The sequence below is a fragment of the Nicotiana sylvestris genome, chromosome 10, assembly GCF_000393655.2.
Source record: "Nicotiana sylvestris chromosome 10, ASM39365v2, whole genome shotgun sequence".
NCBI classification, from domain to species: Eukaryota; Viridiplantae; Streptophyta; class Magnoliopsida; order Solanales; family Solanaceae; genus Nicotiana; species Nicotiana sylvestris.
In genome coordinates this window covers 169,302,357-169,321,592 of record NC_091066.1, presented here as the reverse complement: position 1 = coordinate 169,321,592, position 19,236 = coordinate 169,302,357, and the positions used below count along the sequence as shown (strand labels likewise).

The 19,236-nt window shown below is 33.6% G+C and overlaps 1 protein-coding gene across 1 annotated transcript; it reads right to left on the bottom strand.

The window, feature by feature from the left end:
* Positions 1–1,140: 1,140 nt before the first annotated feature.
* Positions 1,141–3,636, bottom strand: LOC104212841 (reticulon-like protein B9). The gene is made up of 5 exons (XM_009762201.2): positions 3,468–3,636; positions 2,598–2,778; positions 2,389–2,518; positions 2,219–2,288; positions 1,141–1,490 (listed from the first exon to the last, which is right to left on the bottom strand). The coding sequence occupies exons 1-5, from the start codon at positions 3,577–3,579 to the stop codon at positions 1,321–1,323; spliced, it is 663 nt and encodes a 220-aa protein (XP_009760503.1). The 5' UTR covers positions 3,580–3,636; the 3' UTR covers positions 1,141–1,320.
* Positions 3,637–19,236: the final 15,600 nt, after the last annotated feature.

Genomic DNA, 19,236 nt, shown 5'->3' with positions numbered 1-19,236 from the left:
TACTGGGTGGTTGTTGTTGTAGTTTGGTAGTAACTTGTTTGCTAGCTGGAAGTTGGTTGAAAGTTTGATTACAACTTTTTGTCAAATCATTCCCAGCTTTTATACGAAGGTACGGAGTGAATTGGCTAACAACTTGATGAAGTTTATACTTATTTAGGTAATTCTTGCCACGACACTTCACAACTTTTATAGCAAAAATGAGGAATTAGTGTTTACTATTTAATTTTTATAACTAAAAAATTTCACGATATTATAAATAGCCATGAAATTTTAATCTTCGTAATTATTGCTGCATGCTAGCCAATAACTAAGAATAGAAAGCAAAAAAGGAGAATAAGAGACCCTGAATAACTCTCATGAAAAGTCAATACTAAAATTTATTTCAAACTATCCAGTGACATCTGGATATTTGGTTTAAATGCATGTAAAGATTCTTCATTAGGTAATCGAAACTTCTAGAGCTTCACGTTCCTGCATATCTATGTATATGAATTCTAACCTTCGAGGCAATGACGATAGGGACTTGTCTTCGTGTAAAGTAGATGGATATGACACTTGTCACGAGCAGATATAGAGCTAGAATTTTAAATTTTGAAAAAGTTAGTTAACTAGGTATTGAACAGGATTTGAACTAAAGTAATTGAGTTCTATCGAACCCGTAAATAGAACTGTAATTTTGCCGAGATGTTACAAAAAGTTACACTATATATAAGTAACATATATATATTTTTTGATTTCTCATCCAATATTTGATATCCCACATTGGGGGTAAAACGTTCCCTAACAAAAACGATTTCATACCCAGGACTCGAACTCAAGACCTCTAGTTAAGGATGAAGCTCCACCACAATCCTTATTGGTAGTAAAATATTAAATTTTAGAGGTATATAACATATATTGAACTTCTTTAATGGAATTTTTTTTTTTACTTTTTTCAATTTTGAACACCATTGGAAAATTTTGCCTTCGCCACTGCCGCCCCTGATGGGCAACAAGCATGATCCTTTTTTCTTTTTAATTATTCGTATACGGTACTAACTTACTGGTCTGATTAAGTCATGTCCCCGTCGCATAAGACTCATTAAGAAAAGATAAACCACGATTTCTTCGTTATTTATGATTTATCTAAAATCATGAGAGTCCAATGAAATTACCTCTCCAAGTTGTAGAATGAAAATACAAGTAATTACAGCAGTAACAGCACAATCTCTTCATCTTTTACGGTATTTACATGTACAATTAAATTGTTTACAATTCAAACATATCCACAGCTGATTTCTTGAACTTGTTTTTTTTGTTTTTTCAACTTTGAGAGATGACTCAATACTTTTTCCTTTGCTTGACAGGTCCTCTTGGAATCTTGTTAAGAACTTCTGTATCAAATTTCTTGTATAGTTTCTTCATATCTTGGTTACCTTGGCTTACTAGATAATCCACCTCATTTTGATACCTTTCATACAGAGCTGGTAATGTTGCCAAACACATAAAACCTATAATCCAATTCAACACACAAGACGTCATAATTCGAATCATACTGTCACGAGTTTGAAGGGGAACTTTGGCATAACTGGTATGATGTGACCAAGAGGTCACGGGTTCGTGCCGTGGAAATCGTCTCTTGCAGAAATGCACTCTTGTGGTCTGGCCCTTCTTCAGACCCGTACATAACCGGAGCTTAGTGGATCGGACTGCCTTTTTTATTGTCACGAGTTTGAATCCCGCCCATTTGAATATTTTTTTATTTTTGTGTTAATTATTGCCTCACTTTCATCATATGTGACTGTGTTTGACTGGACTTTAAAGTTTGAGAAAAAAAGATTTTTGGAATTTGCATGCAGTTTAAACATGCCATGATATTTCGGTAGCCGTAAAAGAATGTCATTAAGGATAAAATTAAAAAAATTAAAATTAAATCGTTTTCAAATGTAGAACTTTGCCTTTCTTTTTGACACTATTTTCTTGTTAGTCCGTTAAGAATTAAACAAGAATGATACATTTCAATATTTGAAAATAAGTTAACGTAAGATTTCTCATTTTACGGTTAATGACATGAGTTCATAGCCACACAATTGTCATGGTATATATTTAAGAAAACACGTCCTAAAAGTCTTTTTTCTTTTTAAATTATATGCTCAGTCTAATAGGTTCATATAAAATAAAACGGGGGCGAGTATGCTATAAAAGAAACAAAAATAAGATCAAGATTGCAAAATCTTACCTAAGTACAATAGATTCAGAGAGCTGAAGTAATTTCCAATAACTGATAATATCCATAGGAAAGTGATTGCCTAGACCCATAAAAACCAAAGAGTAAAGTCAAAACAAAATTCAATAGAAAATAAAAGCAAAAGGGTTGATGAAATTGCATAGGAAATGCGATATATTTACCAGGAAAAATGTTCTTAAATCTTTCCCAGATGAAATCTCATAGATTTTCACTAAAATAGAGTTGAATTTCCCACATAACCATCTGAATGTTGAATCTGAAATCATAATTGCCCGAAAATCGGGAGGACTCCTACAAAATAATAAATATAAAAAACTCTTTATACTTCGAGATATATAAGTTAAACTCAAATAGATATAGTAAAAAATACCAGTCAACAAATCCAGCTCCCATAGACCAAATGAAGAGAATTAACATCAAGATCATGGAAATGTGACACAATAGAGTTACAAAATTGTATTCCATAACTTCAAAAAGGGACCAAATTATTGTGAATCCCATTAATATTGAAGCTGTTAACGTCCTGTCCCTCCATAATAATATGTCCGCAACTGCAAAGAAATTAAATGAAAAAAACCAAGGTATATCATTAGATAATTTTATGGATTTTGTCTTCAACTTTTCGTTTATTATTGTACCTAAAGTCAACAACAAGAACAAGAACAAGAACAACAACAACAACAACACAGTAAAATCCCACAAGTAGGGTCTGGGGAGAGTAGAGTGTACGCAGACCTTATCCCTACCCTATAGGAATAGAAAGGCTGTTTCCGAAAGACATTCAGCTCAAGAAGAAGAAAAAAAATAATAGATAATAGATCAGTAACAACAACAGAAGCCAGAAAAATAATATGTGCATCGTAAGAAATAAAATATAGATGGAAAACCAATAACAATAACAAGTAATAATGCCATATAAAATAATGTGGAAACTACATAAACTGTATCTAAAGTCATAAAACTAATTTTTATACTAGTATCTAACTCAACTACGCCTATATATCACAAAAAAAGAAAGAAAAATATGCTAATTAAAATAAAATTGTCATGTAAGTATAGTCACATTAATAATTCACCTTACACAATATCTACGTGACTCTACTTTCGTCTTTCACCATGTGGCACATCATGGTTTTTAAAATGTTTTTTTTAAAGTGGGTCGGAAAATAGTTAAAAGATTTAGAATTGGAAATGCTGCAAAAGTGATTTTTTTTAAAAATAAATAAATAAAAGAATATACCTTTTCCTCCTCCAAGAATTGCATGCATGGGTTTTTCATGAGTAAAAAATCTTCTTAGAGGTGCTGAAGATGAAGGGCGTAGGTCATCAGAATCAGAAGAATAGATAGGCATATTTCTGATGATTTTATGAAAAATATTTGTCTAATATTGCTGAATTTTGAGGACTTATTGAAGTTTGAATATGAGAATAGTAGGGTTTTAATTTTATAGGTAGTTGTAATTCTAAAATTTGGGAGCCCAAGAAGTATATACATACAAGCAAAGAAAAGAATGGCTTTAGCACAGCATTGAAGTTTTGCTTCACAAATATGAAACCTAGCTAGCTTCTTTGTTATTATAGCATTGTTATTTCACCTTCTTTGGAATATGTTATTTAACATAGAAAGTAAGGTGTATTCATGTAGAAAATACATCATAAAAATTGAAATAATTTTACTTGTTGGAATTAAGAAAAAAATCTCTTTGTATCTCAATCACGTGTTTAACATTTAGAAACGCCCTCTTGTAAACATGCTACAAGGTACAATAGATCTAATGTTGCCCGGACCTTTTCTGCAAGGTGCATAGCGGACGTTTAATGCAACGGGTTGTTTTTTTATTTTGTTTCTTAGGCACAATTTATGATGAAATTGATGAGTTTTACGCTGGTTGCTAGGCTACCACAATTTACCTTATTTTATTAGGGTTTAAAATCGACAATTTAAGCAAGCTCACACATGTGAAGATGAAAATAATAAATACAGTCAAACCTCTCTGTGAATGATGTAAGTGTATTTCACTCCATGCTTAAAATGATAAATTACATCGAGAATATATACACAAAAGCTAGACACATAAGTCAACAATGCATCCCTGAGGTCATGCCTTCTACCTACAATATTTGACTATCTATCCGACATACAATCTTATATTTGAAATACTCTCTGACAATATCTAACACTCCCCCTCAAGATAGAGCATACATGTTATATGCTCCAAGCTTGCTACAAATTGTGTTCAATCCGAGCTCCTCTAAGGGACTTAGTAAGCACATCTGCCAACTGGTCATTTGAACCGACGAAGCTGGTGGCAATGCATCCGGACTCAATCTTCTGCCGAATAAAATGACAATCTACCTCTATATGTTTCGTTCTTTCATGAAAAAGGGGGTTAGAGGCAATATGAAGAGCATCTTGATTGTCACATATAAGCTTCATCTGTTTGAATTTCGACACATTTCAATTCTTGAAGGAGTTGTTTCAACCAAATAAGCTCGCATGTAGCAAGGGCCATAGCTCGATATTCTGCTTCTGCACTAGATCTGGCAATAACATATTGTTTTTTTACTTTTCCAAGAGATTAGATTTCCCCCAATCATGATACAGTACCCAGAAGTAGATCGTCTATCTGACAGAGAACTTGCCCAATCAGCATCAGAATATCCAACAATGTATGTATGTCCTTGCCCTGGAGCTTTTTTGATGTATCTTAGGATGCGAATTACTGCGTCCCAATGATCTTTACACGGATCTTGGAGAAACTGACTAACCACACTTACTGCAAATGAAATATCAGGTCGTGTGATAGTAAGATAATTTAGTTTACCGACCAGTCTTCGATATCTGCCAGGGTCATTCAATGGCTCCCCCTGTCCAGGGACGAGTTTGACATTTGGATCCGTAGGAGCGTCAATAGGTTTGCAGTTTAACATGCATGTTTCCTCTAGTATGTCCAAAGCCTATTTTCTTTGTGAGATAACAATACCTGTCTTGGATTGTGCTACCTCGATTCCCAAGAAATACTTTAACTTCCCCAAGTCCTTAGTTTGAAAATGACGGAATAGATGCTGCTTTAGTTGAGATATTCCTTCTTGATCATTTCTGTCATCAACATAAACGACCAGATAAATATTATTTTCTGGACCATTATGTCGATAGAAAACGGAGTGATCTGCTTTACTTCGAGACACCCCAAATTGTTGGACAACAGAGCTAAATCTTTCAAACCATGATCTCGGAGATTGCTTAAGGCCATATAGTGAACGTTTCAGCCGACATACTAAGTTTGACTCCCCCTGAGCAATAAACCCAGGAGGTTGCTCCATATAAACTTCCTCAGCAAGCTCACCATGTAAGAAAGCATTCTTTATATCTAGTTGATGAAGCGACCAACGATGCATTGCTGCTAATGATATAAGCAGTGGTACATATGTAATTTTGGCAACGGGGGAGAATGTGTCACCATAATCAAGGCCATAAATCTGGGTGTATCCTTTAGCAACAAGGCGAGCTTTCAGGCGATCAATTGTTCCAACTGAACCTACATTTACTGTATAGATCCACCGACATCCAATAATAGATTTTCCATTCGGTAACTGGACCGATTCCCAAGTGTTATTGGTCTTTAGAGCAGTCATTTCTGCGATCATAGCACCTTTCCACCCTGAATGTTCCAATGCTTCACCAACAGTCTTTGGTATAGGTACATGAGATAAAACAGATATAAAGGTATAATATAATGGGGACAATCGATGATAACTTAAGCAGTTAAATCGTACTGGTTTATGAGTAGTATGTATACCTTTGTGTATGGCAATTGGTGGAGTTACTGCATCTGATGAAGGCATGACTGGAGCAGGTGACTTAGGAGCAAGAGATGAGTCATGGGGGGCTGCCAATGTATCCAGATCAGGTGTAGTGCTATCATTAGTATTAGCTAGAGGTACTTGGAGAGGAGGAGGAGAGCCCTCAAGGCTATCTGGAAGACTAACCTACGGTACAGGAAACATAGGCACTGGCAAAACTTGAGGCATCAAATTTCGGTTTGTAGTGTTTAGTGGAAAATAGGGAGACGTCTCAAAGAAGGTTACATCCACAGAGATCAAATATTTATGTTCTTTTGGATCATAAAATTTATAACCTTTATGGTAACAAGAGTATCCAAGAAAGACACACTTAATTGACTTTGGTTGGAGTTTGTCATTTCCAGGACTGTGATCATGAACAAAGCAAGTACATCTAAACACTCTCAAAGGTAAATGATAGGGATTTTGACCTGGAAAGAGAATTGAGTGAGGACTTTGATGTTGCAACACAGAAGAAGACATCCTATTGATTAGATAGCAAGCAATGAGAACAACATCTCCCCAAAAACGAAGAGGAATGTGATGGTGTATAAGTAAGGTACAAGCAGTTTCAATGAGATGCCGATTTTTACGTTCGACGACTCCATTTTGTTGAGGAGTATATGCACAAGAAGTCTGATGAGTGATTTCTTGAGATGACATGAAACTAGTGAAGGGGGATGATAAATACTCTTTTGCATTGTCACTGTGTAATACCTTTACTGAAACACCAAATTGATTATTTACATCAACGCAAAATTTTGAAAAATAGAAAACAATTCAGAACGATTTTTCATTAGAAATACCCATGTGCAACAGGAGAACACATCAATAAAGGTAACAAAATACTGAAATCCTAAACTTGAAATAACACGAATAGGACCCCAAACATCTGAGTGAAAAATTTCAAACATAGATGAAGCCCTATTATTGACTCTTTTAGGAAATAAAGTGCAAGTGTGTTTCCCAAGCTGACAAGATTCACATTCAAAAAAAGACAATGTGGAAAGATTAGGAATTAATTTTTGAAGTTCTGAAAGACTCGGGTGGCCTAAACGACTGTGGAGTAGATCAGCTAACGCAGCGGTAGTGAAGACAACTGGTGGTTGTGATCTGGACATATGATATAGTCCCTGTGACTCATATTCTGTTCCAATCGTCTTCCCCGTTCTCTAGTCCTGCACGACAACAGAGTTAGCAAAAGAAGTGACAGAACAATTAAGACTTTTGGTTAATTTACTAATGGAAATCAAATTGAATGAGCATTCTGGAGCAAATAAAACTGACTTTAAAGAGATAGAGGGAAGAAGTTGCACTTCTCCTATTCCTTTTACTGCAGTTCGCAAGCCATTAGCAAGGGTAACCGCAGAGAGGGTTGAGGAAGGAATAAGGTTTGAAAAAAGATTTTGATTACCGGAGATATGGTCAGATGCACCAGAGTCCAGTATCCATGAGCAATTGGGTGAAGACCTTCTCAGACAAGCAAAGGAATTACTAGTTTTTGAGGTGCCAGATGAGAGTGATTATTGTTTAGCCGCTTGATACTGCAGGTAATTACTATAATACACTCCAGATAAAGTAATAAAATCAGCATGTTGATCATCTGTTTCACCACCATTTTGAATCATATGGGCTGTACTGCGATTGTTTATACGTGATGGTCGACCATGTAGTTTCCAACAAGTTTGGCGAGTATGGCCTGGCTTGTTGCAATAATTGCAGTAGGGTCTGGTGCTTTTACCTTTTCCTCTTTGAGAGACATTTTGTTCTTGTGGATTTTCATTTTGCACAACTAATACAGATGTCTCCACTTTATTAGTATCATGTGTTTCTGTTCTAATACGCAATAGTCGAGCTGAAATATCACCTAATGAAGGAACTACTGAGCTTGCCAAAATCTGATCCTTTACAGGGCTGAGATCAGATCGAAGTCCTTTCAGTACCAAAACCATAAAGAACCTATCTCTTTATTGCTCCTGGGTGGTGAAACTTGTAGTAAATGGCATAAGTGAGTCAAATTGATCTTTCAAGGTATCTATGTGTCCTAAATAACTCGCCATATCTTGATTGTTCTGCTGAAGTTGGACTAAATCCAAAACTACTTTGTATATTCGTTGTATATCGTTCGTATACAAAGCTTTAGCTTTAGTCCAAACTTTATAGCAAGTTTTACAAGATTGAAACAAGTTCAGTAATTTAGGATCCAAAAAGTTCCATAAAAAATTACATAATTGTGCATCAATTCGAGTCCACTTAGTCTTTTCACTAGTGCCAATTTCACTAGCATTTTTGACTAAGTGATCCTCATATCCCTGTCCCAGGAACCACATCTCAACTGAAGAAGACCACGGTGAGTAATTATTACTACCTTGTAATTTAACAGTAGTAATAGTGGAAGGATTTGAAATTGAAGAGAAAAATGGTTTGACTTCTTCTACTGTGGATGACTCACCTGTCTGTGAAGAATCATCTTGCTCCGACATTTTGAGATTCTAATTCCGAAAAGATTAAATAGGTAAAAATAATATGTTGCAAATAGCTTCCACTAGAATCCAAAATAAGCCAAAGTAATGGTTTGATGTAGAGGAAAAACGGATATCAATAGTGAACTTTTTGAAAAAAAACAATAAAGAGGTGGGACAAAATAAAGAGGTGCGACAAAAAGCAATAAAGAAGTGGGACAATAAAGTGGACTTGAATTAGCTTTAACGAAAAGCTTATCATAAACCCAATTACTCTGTTCCTCTCTCAAAATACAAGACCCAACAACTCTTCTTCCTATCTCATTACAACTTCAATAACAACAACAAGAAGCAAAAGTAGAGAAATTTCTTACCGTGTTGCAAAAATGGCAAGATTGATGCCTTTCTTTCTGAACTCAAGATTGTGGAAACAAGATCTGGCCGGAAAAGGAGACTACTAATGGAGTCGGGGGTCAGAGGGTAACAAGATCTGACCGGAAGTAGTGTCTGCCGGAAAAAGCAGCCGAAAAAAAGGTATGAGTCTCTACCGAGATCGTAGAGGCTCTGATACCATGTGAATGATGTAAGTGTAATTCACTTCATGCTTAAAATGATAAATTACATCGAGAATATATACACAAAAGCTAGACACATAAGTCAACAATGCATCCCTGAGATCACGCCTTCTACCTACAATATTTGACTATCTATCCGACATACAATCTTATATTTGAGATACTCTCTGACAATATCTAACACTCTATAACAGCCTCGTTTGTTCTGAATTTTGTTAACTGCTATAGTAAAGTGTTGTTATAGAGGGTATATATTATAACATAATACAATAATCGGTTTCAAGAAAAACTTGGCTTTTATAATGAGTGACTATTATATAGAGATGTTGTTATAGAGAGGTCTAACTGTAGTAAGCTGAAATTTTATTGCGCTTACTCAGAAGGGCTGTATCCAAAATTTGTTTCATTTGCACCATCAACGTGCTAGCCAGTTTTCGACTGATTATTCAAAAATAGCCAGCGTTAACAAAGTCATTGAAAAATAGCCACCATTTTGCTGCAACACGGAAAGTTCCAACATAATATACTGGAGATCGGTGCACCTGTGTATGAACTTCCAGCATATTATGCTGGAACTCCAATACGCGGAAAGTTCCAATATAATATACTGGAGATTGGAGCACCGGTGCAACATATTATGTTTATTGTTATGATATTGATATTGTACGGTGCGATCGGGTTGCACGCCGCAACATGAGGAATAAAGGTGATATATTGAGGAGGAATAAGGGTGAATTGATATTGTACGGTGGGATCGGATTGCACGTCGCAACAGAAGGAATACGGGTGATATATTAAAGAGGAATAAGGGTGAATTGGAAGGGCTGTATCCAAAATTTGTTTCATTTGCACCATCAACGTGCTAGCCAGTTTTCGACTGATTATTCAAAAATAGCCAGCGTTAACAAAGTCATTGAAAAATAGCCACCATTTTGCTGCAACACGGAAAGTTCCAACATAATATACTGGAGATCGGTGCACCTGTGTATGAACTTCCAGCATATTATGCTGGAACTCCAATACGCGGAAAGTTCCAATATAATATACTGGAGATTGGAGCACCGGTGCAACATATTATGTTTATTGTTATGATATTGATATTGTACGGTGCGATCGGGTTGCACGCCGCAACATGAGGAATAAAGGTGATATATTGAGGAGGAATAAGGGTGAATTGATATTGTACGGTGGGATCGGATTGCACGTCGCAACAGAAGGAATACGGGTGATATATTAAAGAGGAATAAGGGTGAATTGGTATTATATAGTGGGATAGGGTTGTGTGCCGCAACATATCTTGTATTTTGGTATCTCCTGTTTTGCTGTATTGACTTGAGTTCCTTTGTGCAACGCTTGATAATTTGTATTTCTGGTTTTCACTAAGTTTTGAGGATCGAGTTATTTTCATTAACTTATTGACTTGCCATCATTTCCTGAGTTCTTTTCCTAATATTATTATTCTGGTGAATTAATTTTCAAAGTAGAGTTACTACGTTGAGTCATTTCCTCCTGCCATGTTGGGTCGTTCGTAATATTGTGATTTAAAATGAAGGAACTAATATCATGTTTCCTTATGTGCCTTTAAGTTAGAACTCGCTGTATATTTTAGTATCCACTATTTCTAATAATTGTTATATTTTATTTTAACTGGTTTCTCAACTAAATCTCCTTAACATGTCTGAGGTTATATTTTCTTAAAAAGAAATTTCTATTAAGTTTTAATTTAATGAATCCTATATTAAAGGCGATAGCTTATCCGATGTTGTATCTCTATTTGAAAAATATTATTTTCTTCACTCAAATGATTTCTAAAAATAACTTCATCTTTTCTCGCTGGTTTTCCTATTTGGTCTAGAAACTATAAATTTACTTTATGATATATAAATGGGACTTCTTAAACATCTTAATTAGTGTTTGTCATGGATATTATGTACTGAGTAACACGTGGATCTTTGACGTGCAAAGTAAAAGGGAAATATGTGGGCACAAGGTGTCATGTGTGTTAAAGGTTTGGAAGTTGTGATTATGATATGATACTTCGAGGATTGGGATGGTCGGAATTGTGTATTAGGAATGATGCGATTGGTTGAGTTAACATTGCTTTCCTTATTTGAGCACATTTTTACTTGTATGTATCCCAGCTGTGTTGGTTTTAATTTACATGGTTACTTCTCGGTACCATCTGTGTTTTCCCCCTTATCGTCTCTACTGTTTGTAATTTGATTTCTTCTTGCTATTGGCGTTACTTTGTTATCTTTATCTTATTAGTTTATTATCATATCTTGTTCAGCTTATTAGACCAGTAGATGTCTTGACTGTTCCTCGTCTTTACTCCATCGAGGTTAGTCTTGATACTTACTGGGCACCGCTGTGGTGTGCTCATGCTACACTTCTATATATTTTTGTACAGATCGTTAGTGGTTGTGCGGATCGTTGTTGTGGAGACTCAAGGTAAACCTGCAGTAGCGTTTGCAGGCCTTAGAGTCACCTTCTATTGTACCTATTTCCATTGTTTCCTTTTGTTCTGGAACAATGATGTATTCATTTTATATAACTACTCCTAGAAAGGCTTATGACTTGTACTACCGATTTTGGGAATTATAAATTGTGCAGAGATATCTAATTCGAAGTTAGTGAATATTGTCATTAATTATGTTAATGTTAGGCTTACCTAGTTTTAGAGACTAGGTGCCATCACGACCCCCTTCGAAGGGATTTTGGGTCGTGATAATTTTAAAAAGTAGTTATTCTACGCCATTTATACACAAGTAGGTCTACCTTATTGTTCAGCATTTTCAAAAAAAAAGTCCAATAAGTTTAATATTAAACTTAAAAAAGAAGAGGAATTCCAGATATATTGGTAATTTTTACATTTTGGCAGTTCTCACTGTTTGAGAATTGTTACTACCTGTATCATTTCTAGTGGAACAAAAGTTTTAAAAATCCAAAAAAGAAAAAAAAAAGTTATAAGAGCCACACTGGCAGTTAATTAAATTGAATCCAATTGGTAAGTACTTGTTGCCAAAATTAGGGCAAACATCATTTTTAGCGCATAGTCGAAACTACTTACAACAAAGTCGCATAAGTGTATAAGATTTGTATAATTTTATATATAAAATACAGAAATATATATTTATATATACAAATATATATATTTTTCGGCTATTATTTTAAGAGCTATTACACACTATTATTTTCCCAAAAATTATGATTCAATCAACTAGGCCCATTCTCTTTCATAGACCCAATTAGAATCAACGGAACACGCCAAGGGCTTAATATATCTAACTTTTTAGTTAAAATAGTATGGTCTAGCCAGTTTTCGGATTGATCATTCAAAAATAGCCAGCGTTTACTAAGTCAATAAAAAATAGCCACTATTTTGCTGCAACAGAGATCGGTCCAACTTAATATAATGGAGTTCGGTACACCTGTGTATGAACTTCCAGCATATTATGCTGGACCGGTATACTTTGCTGGCTCCAGTATAATATACTGGAGACTGGAGCACCGGTGCTCCAAACTCCAGTATATTATGCTGGAGTATTTTTCCGAATTTTGAACAGTGTTTTCGTTCAGATTTATCTTTACCTGAAAAATGGCTAAATTTCGATTACCTTTGAAATTGTGACTATTTTTGAATGACCACTTGTAAATCTGGCTATTTTTGAATTTCTCGCGCGATTGGATGATAGGCCATTTTGATTATTTTGGGCTTTTTCCATTTTTAGCCAGCGGCAGAAACTATTTACTTGATTAATTGGCCGAATTATCAATTCTCTATTTAAACAGATTTCGAGTTCTCTAGCTAATTCTAATGAAGACGATTATGCCATTGACCAGTAAATTATTTTTTTATGATATTTTACCAAGTTGTAAGTAAATTCATGAACACAACTTAATTTTATATATTTTTGTCGGTAGTATTAAAAAAAATGAGGCAAAGACATATATCAAGGTCATGTCATTTTCTTATTTATTCATACTATCTAAACATTAGACTTAAATGTCAACTTTTTGCAATAAAAGTTTCCATATTTATTGGCTTTTTATCATGAAAGATTAGATAAGATCTTTGACCACTAACTTGTCTTAACAAAAAGGATTACTTTACCTTGCGGTGTGATTTCATTAATCATTAAGAGATTTACCGTACTGTAAAAGTAAATTGTAACCCTATAACCCTCTTGGGTACTGTCAGAGCGCTCTATAACAATATCCCGATATAATTACAATTTACTATAAAAGTCAAGTTTTTTCGGAATCAATATTATGTTATAATATATGTTCTCTATAGCAGCATTTTGCTATAACATTCAAAAATATTCGGAACAAACGAGAATGTTATAGAGAGGTTTGATTGTATCAATATTCCATTTGTTTTATATACGCACTGGAACCCGACTAATTTATTTGGATTCGCCCCGAAAAGCCCACAATAGACGGCAAACAGTTCCCTAGCAAAGACAACTTTATAATCAAGGCTCGAATTTGAAATATCTGGTCGACGATGAACAGAGGCGGATGTAGAAGGTTGACTACAGGTTCAATTGAACTCATAACTTTCCACGCGGAGCAAAAATTTATATGTAAAAATTTCTTAAAATTATAAAAATAGTAGATATGAACCCATAACTTTAAAAATATAATGGGTTCAATACTAATATCTTAAAAATTGAACTTATAAAATATAAATTCTGGATCCGCCTCTGACAATAAATAAATACTTACCACTCGATCACAATCTATATTGATGGGTATCAACATTCTACAATGAAGCAATCATTAGTGATTATTCTACAATAAATCCTATTGTTTGTTTTAGGTCCTTAAAAGACTATTAACATAGACTAATTATTGTAACATAGCATTTGTTTTTTCATTGATTTTCAACCCACTTTAATGATAATACCAGTTCCACGGTGTTTTCAACATTTTCAATTTTGCGTCCAAAAGAGTTCGTATTTTTATATTCCGAAATTAATTATTCCTTATTTTTCGTATCAAATGAGCTCTGAGCTTTCTTGGTTCTCAACATTCTTTCTTTTTAGTTTTCTATATGCTATGTCTTGTACATGTTCGAAGTCCGACTAAATTAAAATTCACCGAAAAAAGTTCCTTCCTAAGAAGGACAACTTTATACTCAGGCTCGAATCACTAATGACTCCTATAATTTGTGGTATATTTTAGGCCCTTAAATACCATTTATATAGATTAATTACTGTAAAATAGCATTTGTTTATTCGTTGAATTTCTATCCAATTTCATGACAACATAATACCGTTCCACTTTCTTTCCAACATTTTCAGTTTTGCATCCAAAGGAGTTGGTGTTTTTATATCATGGATTGTTTGGTTAACATAAATTTAATTATGAGAAAAAAATAAGAGTTGCAAAAAAATTAAGGTAGACTTCAACTTTATTCCTAGGCGACTTTAGAGTCGTCAATATGGGCTTGCCCCATTGGGCCTGACCAGCCCGGCCCATAATTTAGTAGGGTTGGGTTAAAATTTTTGGAGCCCATTTAAAAACGAGACCTTTAAGCCCGATCCTAATAAGCCCGCGGCTCTTGAGACTTGACTAAGGTTGGTCTGGGTCAGCCCGTGGACCTAATAAAAATATTTATTTAAAATATATAGCATACAAACAGTATACTGCCTCTAGCGATAGAAAGTCAAAATTAGATCTTTACTTAGAGGAACTAAAACTTGATCTTGAAAAGTTTCAAGAGAAGGATGTTGTCATGTATTGGAAGGACTATTTTAGAAAATATCTCGATCTTCCAGTGACGATGCGTGATGTACTTAGTATTCCTATTACTACTGTAGCATCGGAATCAACATTTAGCATTGGGTTGGGGGTGGGGTGGGGTGGGGGGAGGGAGGAGGGGGCGTGTTCTGACAAAGTATAAAAGTTGCATACGTCATTAAAATGTCCAAACAGTTGTTACTACTCAAAATTGGTTGTACGACTTTTTCCAAACTCAAACTGGTAATATTTTTTATATGAATTTGAATATTATTTGTATTTAAAATTTTATCATTCTTAATATTTAACTAATTAATATTGCATATGAATTGTAAAAGTTGATGAAAGTGAAGATGTTAAGACAACCTTGTCACAAACGGATTCAAATGTGTTTGATGAAGATGATGTGTTGTATATCCAAAAGCGTCATGGACGTTCTCTTGAATAATTTGTTTTGAGTTTTGACTTTTAGTAAATGAAAAGTCGTATCTTTTACTTATTTTTAATATTTATTGTGATATATTGGAACAATATAAAAAATTATTAAGTTTTGCGAAATTTTTTCAATAAGATATTATTTAAATTTTAAATATTTATATTATTTTTAGGTTAGAACTTAAAGAAAAAAACATAAAATTATATTTTTTTTAAAATGATGGACCAACCCATGGGGGGCCGCAATCCACATAGGGCTGAAATGAGTTTACCATTATAAGGCCCATCAAAATGGTGGGCTAGTCCAACTCATTCTGTCAATTGCTAAAGCCCACATGGTTGAGCTGGCTAATCCGGCCTGGTCCATATTAACAGCTCTAGGTGACTTGATTAATTCGATTAGGCACTCGCTATTTTTTTTTTTAAATATTCAAATCTTTAGAAATATAAAATAATCATTGTCCAATTCTTTGACAACATGAAAAAAAAAAAAAAACTACCTCCCGCTCTTGAACGGTACGATCAAAAGGAAAGGTTGTTCAAGATAATAGAATTTAATGAACCGCATCGCTTGAAACTAATGCAAAGCGAATATTATTAATTTGAAACACAAATTAAAATTTTAAAATTACCATAATTACAGACAAAAATTGTAACAATAATTCAATATTACTTGTGTAAAATTTTGCATACACTACTATAGAATTATTTTTCTACGTGATGCATGCCAAGGGTGGGCCCTTGCTATAATGATGAAATCATCTGTGAGAGAAAGAGGAAAGTATTAAAGTTTGATATGATTAAAAGAGGAAAAATAAAGGAAGGAAAATGGAATGAAGAGGCGCATGCCATGGCAAAAGGTGTTGGATCTAATCACATCACCGAAAAGATTTCCTTAATGATTAGAAGAGAATATTTGTTTTTTAATAGTCGAACCAGTTTATTGTTTTCTAGATTAATTTTTAGAACTAGTTTGGTAGTTAAAAAGTACATAAAATTTGTATATAATATATTGAATATATATATATATATAATATAAATTTTTTAATATTTTTTCGGCTATTATTTTTACCGCGGTTATAAAGAGCAATTTTTCCTTTTTTTTACACACAATATATAAACAAAATACATTAATTTATTATGGTTATAGAGAAAGACTTCTCTTCGTTTCAGCTTCAAATGAAAAATATTCTAGTTGCAAAAGTCACAAAGGAAGAACATATCACATATCGTCAAACATTTACGTCTCTATATAATAATAATAATAATAATAATAATAATAATAATAATAATAATAATAATAATAATAATAATAATAATAATAATAATAATAATAATAATAATAATAATAATAATAATAATAATAATAATAATAATAATAATAGACCAGTGTCAACTGCCAAAGACAGGACCTCATAAAAAAAAATAGTCTGGTGTACTAAGCTTCCGCTATGCGCGGGGTCCGGGGAAGAGTTGAACCACAAGGGTCTATTATACACAGTCTTACGTTGGATTTATGCAAAAGGTTATTTTCACGGCTCGAACCTGTGACCTCCTAGCCACGTGGCAACAAAAGCTTTGAATCGGAGGAGTTCATTTTTTTTTTTTTGCAATTAGTGTTCAATACTCATATTAGAGTCCGATAAAATTCGCATTCGCGCCGAAAATTCTCACATTGAGAAATAAAATGCTCCCTAATAAAGATGACTTTATATCCAAGACTAGAACTCGAGATTTCTAATTTAGGACGAAGTCGTACTTACCCCTCCATCACAACCCTAATTAAGGATGGAATTATTATATTGCTCATGCTCATGATTGTTATGATAGCTTCAACTAATGGTAAGCATGCCGATATAATTACTAATAATGCATGAACTTTAAAGCTCTAATATCAACTACTTGTACTTAGCTCAATATAGTCTTCACTTTCAGATATCTAAGTTGTAACTTAAATACTCGAATATTATGACCAATTAAAACCATATAATACTACTGGTTGGCTCTATCAATTTCTATCATTTCCCTCTCCATCTTTTATTTACTTACTTTTTGTTTGGATGACATCCTTGTTCAATGACAGATAAGAAGTTTCTCTGTGTAAAAACATATAAGAAGACTAAGTTTTTTATCTGTTTACAAAAAGTGGAAATATTAATTACAATTTTCAAATTAAATGATTTGTGAAATAGTTTATATTCTATGCATTGACAATTTAAATAATTTTTATATTTTCAAATTAAGTTAACACACAGAGGCGAATCCAGGATTTAAATTCTATGGGTTCAATTTTTAAGATTTTAACATTGAACCAATTATATATTTAAAGTTATGGATTCAAATCTATTATTTTTGCAATTTTAATGAATTTTTACACATAAATTTCTACTCCGCGTCGAAAGTTATGGGTTCAATTGAACCCGTAACTTTCACACTGCATCTGCCTCTGTTAACACACATCAATTATTCAAGAGAACACACTTTGCAAATTGTAAAAATAGAATAATAACCTGCTATAAAACATTTTCAGTGTACATATATAACTTAATCTTTTGCGAAATTACTTTTCTTTTTATATTTTATTTTCAAAGATCCTTATATATTTTACTTTAACCAACACATGATGAAGGAAAAACAGTGGAGGGGAGAAAAAGTAAGCTTCTTTTTTCTTTTTTATTATTAATTAATCCTTTTTTTTTTCTACCATCCCCATCTATAAATTGAGCACACAAGCCAATGCATTCATCACAAAACACACACACACACACAAGAAAATACTTACACTCTCACTTACAAACAATTATTTCTATCAAAGAAAGGATCTTAACATTATGGCCATGAGATGTGTGGCTATTTTTGCAATGATACTTTTAATTCTTGGTCAAGAAACTAAAATAGCAAAAGCAGATATCACTTGCAATCCAGTGATGTTAAGTGTTTGTGCAAATGCCATAATGTCTTCTACAACTCCAAGTGCAATGTGTTGCTCAAAGTTAAAGGAACAAAGGCCATGCCTTTGCAAATACATGAAAGATCCAAGACTTCAAAAGATGATTTCTTCTCCTAATGCCAAGAAAGTTGCTTCTACTTGTGGTTCCCCTTTCCCTAAGTGCTAAGAAGTATATTTTTATGAGACGAGTTTATATGGAGTAATATGGTTAACGAGAATTCATATAGCCGATCTCAAACTCGTTTGGGGACAGAGGCGTAGTATATTGTTGTTGTTCTCTATTAGCCTTTATGTTTAAGATATCCCCTAATGCCAAGAAAGTTGCTTCTACTTGTGGTTCCCCTTTCCCTAGGTGCTAAGAAAGATATTTTCGTGAGATGAGTTTATATGGAGTAATATGGTTAGCGAGAATTTATATAGGCGATCTCAACTCGTTTGGGACGGAGGGGGTCGTAGTATTTTGCTGTTGTTTTCTATTTAGCTTTTATGTTTAAGATATATAACTAAGATGTGCATGTTCTTGTTGTTGAAGTGTGTAACTCTTAATGTTGTTTTTCAATAGTAAAAGTATGGTTATTAATGTTTGGGAGTTTTAATTGACAATGTTACTCTTATCTTAACTATTAAGTTCTTGTTGTGAAGAGAGGTTGTATTATAATTCTATCTTTTTTTTTTTTCTTTTTTTTTTTTGTTGTAGAAATGGCACGAGGTAGTCATTTTAAAGGGTTATTTAAAAATTAGTTTTTGTTCTGAATTCGGGATAAAAGTGTCATAATTACCCTGAACTTAAGATTTTTAGCTTAAAATTTTAGGACAAAAAATATTGATTAATATTTAAATAGCATCTCTGGAAATGACTATTTGTGCAGGTGCCCCTTTTTTCCCCAAGAATAACGAGTACTGCTTCTAGAAAATGTTCTTTTTATGTATGATATTTTGGATTATTTCATTCATTTCACTGCCTCTAACCAATTAATTAAATTTTTTAGCCATGAT

Excerpts from the sequence above, each read along its gene's own strand:
- LOC104212841 (XM_009762201.2), bottom strand. The coding sequence starts at position 3,579 with ATGCCTATCTATTCTTCTGATTCTGATGACCTACGCCCTTCATCTTCA. Across the intron at positions 2,779-3,467 it reads AATTCTTGGAGGAGGAAAAG|TTGCGGACATATTATTATGG; the intron begins GTATATTCTTTT and ends ATTTCTTTGCAG. Across the intron at positions 2,289-2,388 it reads ATTTAAGAACATTTTTCCTG|GCAATCACTTTCCTATGGAT; the intron begins GTAAATATATCG and ends TTATGGGTCTAG.